This window comes from Thermobia domestica, chromosome 10, assembly GCF_964235325.1.
Source record: "Thermobia domestica chromosome 10, izTheDome1.hap1.1, whole genome shotgun sequence".
Taxonomy (NCBI): Eukaryota; Metazoa; Arthropoda; class Insecta; order Zygentoma; family Lepismatidae; genus Thermobia; species Thermobia domestica.
The window spans coordinates 184245777-184257657 of record NC_137463.1 but is presented as its reverse complement, the minus strand read 5'-3'; the positions used below and the strand labels follow the sequence as shown (position 1 = coordinate 184257657).

The window sequence follows — 11881 nt, the reverse complement described above, 5'->3', positions numbered from 1 at the left end:
AATATCCCAAATTTCATTAAAATAGATAATTCAGAATTACGAAATAAAATATATAAAAATATTTGGACAGAACAAATTTAAAAATTGAGACCTGATACTGTTTTGATTTATACAAACGCATCTAAATATCCAGATTCTTCAGTAAGAGCTGCAATATTCATGCAACACAAAACATAACTTTGAAATATAAAATACCTTCATCATTATCGATTTTTGAAGCAGAAGCTTTTGTCATCCGTCAAGCTTTATTATATATCAAATTATAAACCTAATTGTATCTTGCATTTGTACAGATTCCCTCAGTGTGTTACAAACATTAAAGAACATTCATTGGAATACAAAGGTAACATGGATCCTTTTAAGTATAAAACATTTATTTCAAAAGCTTGAAGAAAAAAAAAATCTGCATACAGTTCTATTTTCTTCGTTCCCACATAGATCTAGAATGTGGGAACCTTATTGATCCGCTGCAAAGAGTGCATGTAAAGATGGAAAATCAAGTTACATTAAAATTCCCTATCAATGGTATTTTTATATTATAGATATACATTTTTCAATTGCAACATCACGTTGGCAACAAAATAACAAATGCAACCCAGCACACTTTTATTGGGAAACAGGTGGAAAACACTCCCATAAGCCTAGAGATTTTATATACTACAGTATTGGTCATGAAAAGAAATAATAACACATTTATGAATACTTTTTGGTACTGCATTTACTCCAGCTAAATTATTTCAAATCAAGAAAAAGGATACTTACCATTGTTGGTACGATAAGAGTATAGGTACCCCAGATCATATTTAATTTGAATGCAATTTCTTACAACCAAATAGATACCTCTTTCTTCAAAAATTAAATAAAATTCTAGACGTGGGCCCCTTTTCTTTCAAATATATCATGGCATCATATAATTGGGAGCAATTCGATGTATCATTCAATTCATTTTACATAATGAAATGATTAAACAGAAATTTCGATAGAAATATAAGAAGGAATGTTAAAAAAAAAAAAAAAACTTGTTATATCCACTCATGTTGAAGAAGATAGAGGAGGTAATGTTCATGACGATGACTTAGTGTATTACCTGCCTGAAGTGTATTATGTGAAATATTCTTTCACCTGAAGTAGATGGATATTTATGGAAATATTCAGTTGAGTTTATCTACCAAACATAACACTTATAGCCTAAGAAGACCATTTCTCAGTTGAAGGCACCCCTCAAACTTATTAGTAGTAAAGAAGAAAAAAGATTTTACTTATCAGAGTTCTGAGAAGACAGTGGATATTGACTATCACCTTTACTGTTAACATCTGTTTAAATTTGTATTTGTCATCCAAGCTGTCAAAATTAAAGGAATGGATTGAGTATAGCCCGCTCCCCCCAGTGATTTTTAACGAATCATAGTGATTCTAACGTTTCATACTAGTTTATAATGAATCAGAATCGCGTTTTATAAAGATTTAAGATGTAAATCTTGTGGTAAGGAAGTTTTAGTATAAGTAGTAGTAGTAGTAGTAGTAGCAGTAGTAGTAGTAGTAGTGTAATAGTTAGTAGCAATAGTAGTAGTAGTAGGAACGGGTTAGAAGCCCCGCAGGGGTTGGTTGGGTTCCGTTCTCGATATAAGTACTGGTAGTGACTCTTCCTGTTCCGGTGACAAAGAACTGGGGGGAGCGGGCTATACACAAGCCAAAGGAATTGTCAGGGATTACGTAAAAGTGATTTTGGTAGTGATAGATATTTTACAAGTGAGTATAATGTTATTGTTAGAACTGTTGAAATCAGGTTACTGTAAAGTATATTTACCTAGTTCACGTTTTCTGCTAACTTAACGCTGGTACTGCCTTTTAAATTTAGAGAAAGATTAAGTCAAGTTCAGTATTTCGTAGAGTAAGAATCAAGGACAAATTTATATAACTGAAATATTCCTTCGTGTAATTAGCTTCCTGATGGCTGTTCGCAGATGGCTTGCATTTTCTCCGGATCCGCAAAATAAATTCTTTAACATACGGCAAATTTTTACTTTGACTCCAACTGTGACTTCAACCGATTCATGTGATCCGGTTCCCGGAGCAGTTTAGGAATCATTCCTAAACTGCTCCGAACCGGATCACATGAATCGATTACAATTACTAACACAGTGAAAGTAATGTACGATGTTAAGAATTATACTATAAGTACAAGGGCCACAATGTTACTATACGATGTTAAGAATTATACTATAAGTACAAGGGCCACAATGTTACTATACGAAGTTAAGAATTATACTATAAGTACAAGGGCCACAATGTTACTAAACATCAATTCAGGTGAAGCGGTGACTATGAATTTTGAGATCTAAATGGGGGGCTACCGCCCCCCAACCCCCCGCTCAAGTACCATAAAAACATCCAAAATAATAATAAATAATCACACCACTACTATAAAGCTAAGATAAGAAGGGAAAAATTAAAAAAAAAAAAAAAACACTCGTCTCTAATCATAAATCAGTGCATGACAAAGAAAAAAAATTACATCTCAACAAGACAATAGGACAAGCAGCAGCAAACCAAATACTTTGCCTAACACTCAAATGCAAAACAAATCAAGAATAAAAATAATATGAATTAAAAAAAGAAAACACTCACCATTTCGCCATAGGAGAAATCTCATGAATAATGAACTCATAACTGCTGATTCCACACACGAAAAAATAAGATACCAAGAACACATGCACAATACTCAACATTACTGAAAAATGTTCCTTTCCGCACACACGTCGTTTTATTAAACCGAGCACACTTGCTATTATTACAAACAAGAAACCTATAAATGTCCACTTTTAGAATACGTCGAAAATATCTTCAGTTTAGACCACAACTATGATAGGTTTTCTCTAACTCAATTCAACCAATTCAATTACGCGCTCCCGCATGCCACAAACAGCAGCACACACATACATGCACACAGAACATGTGACTACTAACCAACTACCATATGACTACACAGACACCTAGTGGGAAAAATATGAACTAAGCCGTCACACCAAAGGCACGAACAGTTCTAACAAGTGACTCACGCACAAACAGTCCCAGGAAGTAACTGAACCTATAAGAACCGATTAAAGTCACAGTTGGAGTCAAAGTAAAGACTTACCCGTCATTGAAATATTTGGGCGGGGTAAAAAATCTGTATAAATATGTTTGAGGGAGTGTAAAAATTAATCGAAAAGAAGATTTTTTCATGGAAAAACACCTACGGGTAGACAATTGGCGGGGGGTGCGTCTTGGACATAAGGGGGGGTGGGCACCACTGTTATAAAGAAGAAATGGCTTGTGTATAGCCCGCTCCCCCCAGTTCTTTGTCACCGGAACTGGAAGAGTCACTACTACTACTACTACTACTACTACTGCTACTACTACTACTACTACTACTACTACTACTACTACTTATATCGAGAACAGAACCCAACCAACCCCTGCGGGGCTTCTAACCCGTTCCTACTACTACTATTGCTACTAACTACCACTACTACTACTACCGCTACTTATACTAAAAGAGCTTCCTTACCGCAAGATTTACATCTTAAATCTTTATAACAAGCGATTCCGATTCATTATGAACTAGTATGAATCGTTAGAATCACTACGATTCGTTAAAAATCACTGGGGGGAGTGGGCTATACTCAATCCGAAGAAATTTCTGCAGGCGACAGAATTAAATTCTAAGTAACACACTTGTATTTCAGGTTCACAAGTGTAGGGTTATTAGTGTAAAATCATTACAAGTGTTTTACGACGTATAAAATAAGTGAGTGTATGTGAAAGATAACCTATTAGATGCTATTTTTCACCGGCGGTATGTTTCTATACTGTGTACAGAAATTGTATTTTATGTTTACAAGTGGAGCGTTACTAGTATGAAACCATGACAGTTGCTATTAAAACTCGTGACATTGACAAAACCGACTTCTTTTCAATACCTGCCCTCACGCGCATGCTTACCATCGCTGACACGCCTGCTCTCCCTTCGGACGCCCCTTCCCCGCACTACTGCACGGACCTATTTGGTTTCGTTCTACCCTAAGGTGGCATTTAGAATTACTCCCAGCTCGTTTCATGGCTCCAGAACCGAGTACCTTATTTTTGTCTAAATTGTGATAACGTTAGGGGAGAAAAACCTAGCCCTGCAGGTCTTCCAGACCTCTTCGCTCGCTCAGCAGTATTTTCTAAAATATGTAACACTGGAGATCTTATATGTGCAAGATTGAGGGAGAAACTGAAAGATACCCCTGCTCTAACCCGGTTAGATGTCATTCGTCCTGTGCTTTTTATTGGCCACCTAGCACAGGTTTATTTGTGTTTTATGCATCGTAGTACTTATGCCATACATCCGGTAGCCGTATTTATGCTCAAATCGTAAAACAATTTTAATTTTTCAACACTTTTGGTGGCCTCCTTGAATTGTATCTATGCCAAGTGAGAGATTTTCATTTTGCACAGCAGAAACCTTCTAGGGGACAGTAAGAAGGAAATTAGTAAAACATTCGCAGTGAAATCTACGTAGCCTTTCTTGAACTTGTGGCCGGAGGTGGAATGTTATGAAGCGAATGTCACATTTCAGCACCTAGTCTTCAGGTTTATGTGTAATCTAGGTCGTAGACTATGATCGGAAATAGAACCCCGATTTTTTTGCAATAAAACACATTTAGGTTCTGAAGTATCACATATACTAAATAGATGACATAAAATATATAACACAGTAAATTGTATCGCTCATCTCTGTATTCAAATAAAAAATCATTTAATTTTGATTTTCCCTAGAACCTTCTTTCTGTAGGTTGCATTCGTTTTCTTACATTGTCATCTTCGATAGGAAGATTTTTGGAAGACTTGAAGTAAACAGGATCAACCAGAAAAAAAATTGAGTACTAATATCACATGTTGCTCCATGTATTTGTCACATAAAATATCCTACTCATAAACCTTGAAATTCCAATTTCTACGAGTGTCGTTGTTTGTTTAGAAAACTTCGTGGAGTAGCGAGTGATGTTTCTACTCAAATTAATTTTTGAATAGTTCTTTTTATTTTCAAGTCTTCCTGGAGTATAATCGAAGATGATTATATAAGAAAACAAATGCAACCTACAGAAGTTTTGCTAAGAAATGTTCCAAAGAGAACCTATAAAAATACAATTTTATAAATTATATAAAAATATAATTTATATAAAAATATTGGACACAAAGAGGTAAGTGATACATTTATTTACTTAAGTAGGCTTTGTTTTTCCAAATCGTCCCTAAATGTTTCGTGATTTTCTTTAGATAATAGTACGTGACCTTTACTCGTTGATTTGCACTAGTATTCCTTGAAATATCACCACACCTTAAGTAGTTGTAGGAACAGTGACAACCAGCTTGTAATAAGTAAGTTCAGGGTAGAATACGATGTGTTTGATAATTACCGAGATGATGATTTTCCTGTAATATTTGCAAATGAATGACAAGAGCTAGAAGTTAGATGTGGCAATTGCTGATGAGCAACAAATGCAATTTTGCTGAAGAATGAGAAGTAATTTTCTGTGATAATAAGAAGAGGAAATCTGCGTTCTTAGTTGGTTTCTCAGAAGAAACCAGTCTCGTTTGTTTGTCAGAATACGCAAATGTACAGTACGAGGAACTTAACGCATAGGATCAAAGTAGTTACATTGCACGAAAGTACCAAAACACAGAGACATATAGAATGAATGAGATAAACATGAATATGTAAACACTTGTATCAAGTGTCAAGTATCGTAAAACAATAAATTCTCAATCCTGAAATTTATCTTGGATGTGATTTGCTTTGAAGTTTCGAATGTGACCATCATGTATCTTGATTGATACAGGCACCATTTCCTTTCAGTCTTGTCTTGCTTTGGAATTCAGATAATGTTAGCTTGTGAAAATATAAGGTTATTAAATGTTATTATTTTGTATTTTTTTTTTTTTTTTCATTCATTGATCCACTGTGTTCCATTAATTGCTAAAGGAAAACGACATGGATTTGAATAATTCTTACGTTGGTGTGAATACCTGATTGAATTGCATAATTAATCGAAACACAGGTATTGGACAAATCTGTCATTACGTATTTACATTAGCACCAGAAACTGAATATGTAGTTTGACAGTAGGAAGAGGAGAACAGAAAGATAGGTAATAAGCTTGATCCAGTTAATAATTCTTTCTATCACCTGCTAAGACTTAACGAACTGGTAAGTTATAACTATTTAAGCAGTGTATGCTACGTTATTAAGTTTATTTTATTCGTTAGAATTTTTACTGTAATGTCCTTGTGATAGTTTCAGATATGGCTGATTATTTTGAAGAACTGGGTCACGAACCTCTGGCTGAAGGAGAAAGTCCGAATCATTTGCTACATATGGCACGCCTTTTACGAGACTCCGGACTGTGGAGAGAATTCGAAAACATGTGGCCTAATGGTAGCAGAAACCCGCCACCCCCAGCCTCGAAGGAAGTTGTTCAGAATTTAAAGGAAGTTGCGAGCAAAGAAGGTACGCTTTAAATTAAGAACTTTACACATTTACATACTTTTGTTAAGGACATGGCTGTGATAGCATAATGTCGGGGCATGTAAGGAGACCTTGTTATATTTTTTACAAAGAAAAAGTACATATATAAAGAGATGCCGTTACGTTACAATATTTTAATAATAATAGACTAAAGTCGATTGAGAAAGTATCTCGCACGGATTGTGCGGCTTAATATTTCCACCAATGCATACAGCGAAAAGAGCGAAATTACTAGGCATATAGTCGAGTAATAAGTAAGAAACATAAGTTCCAATTACATAATAGCAACCATGTTCCAGTGCGAAATATCACATTAATTCGATATATCAAATACAATAGAGTAAACAAGGCTCAAAGTACGTAAAATTTTCAAGATATTTATTATATTTGAGGATTACCAATGGAATTATAAAAGATAATCGTAATAGAACAATACAATGCGTATTCGCATCTCAGGTCATTAGAACACCTTAACGATATTTATGATACGACATACTCTCCCTAACGCGCCCGCGTGAATGTTTAAAATTTTATTAGCATAGAAAAATTCAGTTAAGACATAATCAGACTTCTTTACTTACTTTAAATTCTTGCAATTATACTTCTGTTATTTACTTTTAATTCTTTACTAAGCAGAGATAATGTAAATTTAAGCAATTCTCTTTATAACAGTAATAAATCTAGTAATGATAATGCTTATAAATTTGACTTATAAACAAAGTACACTGTAAACTTTGTATGAAACATAAAATATTCCACGGGCCATAGGCTGACATTGAACGGTTAAAGAGTCCCGATATTGTAAAGAACGTGAATCATGAATGATGGGAAATGTTATTAAATAAGTAAATACATGGAAGAAAATAAGCTAAGGTTTCATCTTCTTATCTTGTAAATTCTCGGAACATACGTAAATAATTTAAGCACACTTGAATAATAGTACGTGTGCGTGGGTTTTCTCGGGGTTCTCCTGTTTCCTCCCACTTACTTCATTCCACCATTTCATTCATTACTCATCATCACCGTCTCCTTTAGCCTAACCGGCATAACCGTGGGACGTAAAACTCAAAGATTTCATTTCATTTCATTTTGAATAATAGTAATGGCAAAAAAATAAAATAGACATAATAGTAGTATGTAGTTATTACTATTGGTATTTTTGGTTGTAGAATCGATCAGGGTTGTGAAAAAACCTAGTTTTTTTTTTAAAGAAAAGCCCAGCCCGGTGGGTTTTATTGGGTAAAATTGGGTTTTATTAAGCAAGATTGGGTTTTATTAAATTTTAGACGTATATTTAAAGCTATATTCCTGCTTAACATACCATTTAAACATATATACTCTACTGTACACATGAAACTGGAATTCCCTTGTGGGACCGCGGAAGTTCAAGACTGGCGCGGGTTTCTAGTTCAATCCCAGCTTACGCCAAGTGCGTTTTATGATGGACAAACATGTGTGCATGGGTTTTCTCGGGATTCTCCTGTTCCCTACGATTTTTGTCATGCCATATCATCACAGATTAATATCCATATCATAAAAGTCTCCCTTAACCCTGGTACATAATCATGAAACATTGAACTAAACTTAGAAATAACAAAAAAGAAAGAAAAAAAAGTAATGCCTAAGAAATCCGTGAAATCCCATACTCCTTTCATGGGACACACTTTGCATCATTGACACTCGCTTTTATTTCGATTTCTAGAAGGAGGAAGTACAGAATTTTCTACAGTAACAAGGAGGTGGATAATTTTATGTAACACAAAATAGGAAAAAAATCCCCCCTACACTTATGATTCAAATCCCTGAACCAGCCGTCCTGCGTTTCACTCAAAACACGCCAGGCAAATACTGGGATAGTGTCTCAAGTTCAGAAGCCAACGATAAAAAAAATGGCTTTATTGAATGGACGTTTTTCGAAAAGAAATAAAGTATTTTTTTTAAGAACTGAAATGTTGAAAATTGAATATTTTTGCTCATTTTCAGTTGCCAACTTGGTTTCTTACAATAGATTTTACGATTAAAGAAGTTTTGTAACATACAATAATTGTACTGTGCTTCACATATTCCACAAGATACGTAAGAAGAATTGCATCAGATACGCGTTAACCACAATCTTCTTGCCACATGGTTAATTCCACAATCTGATCGCCGTTAGTGTTAAGAAGATAGTGATGAATCTTTAGTAATATCCTTTTTCAAGTGAAGCGTTCTCGATTTGTAATTAACTGACACATAGAGAAAGACATTCTATCTGTTTATATTAATACCCAAGTATGTAACAAAAACAAAGAAAATGTATCCGCAGTACTTTTGATTCCATACTAGCTGAAGTGCCCGTTCTTTGTATGGGAAGAATTAAGTGCAAGGAAAATGTTTGAATCTCCTCTTCCCCTTAGAATACGTATGTCAATGAAAGTGTAGAAAGATATTCTATTTCTGGCATGAATTTTTAACCCCCTTCTCCCTTAGGATATTTACCTCCTCCTTCCCCTAAGCTCTTTAAAGAAAGTTACATGATAATGCCTCATAATGAACAAACTCCATGGCTCTGGATGAGTAGAGTAACAAATAAAACAGTTCTGACCAAAGCAGAATGAAATATATTAAAAACTATACTTACAATGTGTTACAGTTTCAAGGACCTAACGTCCTCTTCATCGGCCACACAAACACTCTCTCATAATACCTCATCTTGAGGTAGGTACTATGTTCTAAAACTCATTTCAAACTGTTCAACATCTCCCGTGAGGCGATCACAAACAATAGACATCGTCGATTTAATGTGAAGAAAGAAATTATAGAAAACGCCCTCTTTCTTCCCTTTAAGTTGAAATTTTCAGAAACAGGAAGTGACGTGTCCTCTTATTTTTAGTGAGGTATTTATATACCGAATTTCATCTTCCTAACTTTACGTGTACATTACTTACTGTATTTTTTTTTTTTTTTTTTTTTTTTACATGAATTTTAACTTCCTCTACTTCTTCTAGGATGCGCCCTTGAATCAAAGTATAACACTAGCCTGCGAATTTTAACTTTTGGATCATTGCATGAAGTATAGTATGCCACGTTTCATATTTCGGGTGTACCGAATTCAGAACAAAAATTGGTTTAGTCATTGCACATTAGGTTTTCTTGCAAATTGCAAATTAACCTTGCCAATATCAGTGTATCTAATTGTTTATTGGTATTCATAACACTGTTACGAATACTGGTACACTTACTAATATAAGCAATATTAATATCTTATATTTGAATTTCTAATGATGTATGCAACAGTAAGTTAACTTGTACTCACGATATTAGAAACACACAAGGTAAGAAAACGGGTTAAAAAGACGAATGTTTATGGATAAGCATTCACTATAAAACAGTAAGACTCTTAAAGCAAGCAAACATAAACTCCATAGTATTTTTGAATTTGTGCTCTTATCTGCGCCATTTTAAAGGAGGAAATAACGCACTCATAGGTCATGACATGCCGCACAAAAAATCCTCACTACTGGGTTTTACGCCTCTTCCCTGAGAAACTGCGTCTTGTCGCAGCACGCGTGTCACTAGTAGCAGAATCTTCTCTCTGCAACAACCAGCAGTGGTTGCAATTTCACTTTCCTTGATAACAACGTCCGAGTTCCTTGAGGTTCTGATGAAATTTCTTTCCTTGTTCCTCACTCACGACACCAAGATTGCCTGGAAAATAGTCCAAATGGGAAAACAGCATATGCACTTTCAAACTCATGTTACAACCCAATTCGTTAAAACACAGTAGGATTTTTTCCACCACGTCTTTATAGTTTGGATCATTCCTGTTGCCAAGAAAGTTTTTCGCTACATCTCGGAAAGCTTTCCGTGCTGAACTCTCGTTCTGGTTCATGACATTTTCAAAATTTGCGTCACCAAGAAGTTTCCTAATACCTGGAACATAGAAGATGCCCTCTTTAATTTTTGCATTACTAATGCCAGGGAGTTTTTGACACAGATATTTGAAGCATTTCACAGCCTTTACAAATTGTTTCATTAAGTCAAGCTTAATGTGAAGAGGAGGTAACAGTATATCATGTGCATTAACAAGACTTGCACGTTGTAAGATTTCGAACCATCATCCCACTGCCTATCTGGCCATTCCTTTTGAGTCCAGTGGACTACCCTTTCCCGACTGTCCCACTCACACGGAAAACATTTGAATTTGATATAACCTGACTGTTGACCCAACAGAAGACCGATGACTTTAAAATGCCCACATATTTGCCATTGATGTTCGTGGTACTTTATCTTGTTCAACATCAAATCAAGGTTTTCGTAGCTTTCTCTCATGACAACAGAATAAGCAACTGGAATGGATGCTAGCTTGTTTCCGTTGTGCAGGAGTACACACTTCAAATCCGCTTGGAAGCATCGATGAAAAGTCTCCATTTGGATCAATCATAGTCAGGCGATTCTAATTCTAGTATTAACTCCGGAATGTTGGAAAATACTATATTATCTTTCGCAGAAAAGAAAGCAGCAAATTCTTGTTCACGATTCCTGTACCAATATTATGTCGTCTCAGGCATCAAGGCCTTTGGTCGTGATCCCAGTAGTTCGATAGATTCCTTTGTGAGACCAAGGTCACGAACTAAATCATTTAAACCACTCTGTTCGAAAAGTATAGGCTCTGTTGATTCTTGTGAGTCAAACTCCAAATCGTCATTGTTGTCACTAGGAGATTCGGAAGAGGCTTCGTTTAATTGGTCTGGTGGCTGTGGGACAGGTATGTCAGGACCATGGGATACTGGTAAACTGCGGATGAAATTGTAGTTGGGTAAACAATTTTAGTCCTGTTCCTACTGTTGAAACCTTTCACATTCACAGAACAAAAGTAGCAATTGTTGCTGTGGTCAGTAGGCTCACGCCACACAGTAGGGATTCCTAACGGTAATGCTCGTCTTTCACCTTTCATCCTATGGCACAGTTGTTCGATGCATGTTCGACAAAACATATGTGGTGCCCACGAATATTCCTGATCTCCCAATGCTATACCAAAATACGCAAGATAAGCCTTTCGCACAAAGGAAGTTACAATGCGCTCTTGTTTCATGGGCACAAATGTCCCACATATATAACAGAATATGTCTGGATTATTCTTACAACCTCGACGCTGCATTCCGAAAAGTCTACGAACAATCACTTCACTTTCGTCACTAAATACTAAGCACATATCACGATATTAGGGACTTCAAAGCACTGAGCACAATTAGGTAGTTTACAAAAAAGCTGTATGAATTATTCGCAGGAATTATTCGCAATATACTAAACAAAACAATGCCGCTAAGTGTTACTATCGTACCGTAA

General features: G+C 35.5%; 1 protein-coding gene across 6 annotated transcripts in view; it reads left to right on the top strand.

Moving 5' to 3' along the window:
- Nucleotides 1–1255: 1255 nt before the first annotated feature.
- The window catches only part of LOC145662870 (E3 ubiquitin-protein ligase RNF181), a 34830-nt gene continuing 24204 nt past the window's right edge, over nucleotides 1256–11881 (top strand). The window contains exons 1-3 of one of the 6 annotated variants that reach the window (XM_081728825.1): nucleotides 1256–1361; nucleotides 1701–1749; nucleotides 6323–6535. In XM_081728825.1, coding sequence (XP_081584951.1) covers nucleotides 6331–6535 — 205 coding nt within the window. In that variant the 5' untranslated portion in view covers nucleotides 1256–1361; nucleotides 1701–1749; nucleotides 6323–6330. The other 5 variants (XM_081728824.1, XM_081728827.1, XM_081728828.1 and 2 more) reach the window with 5 other exon arrangements.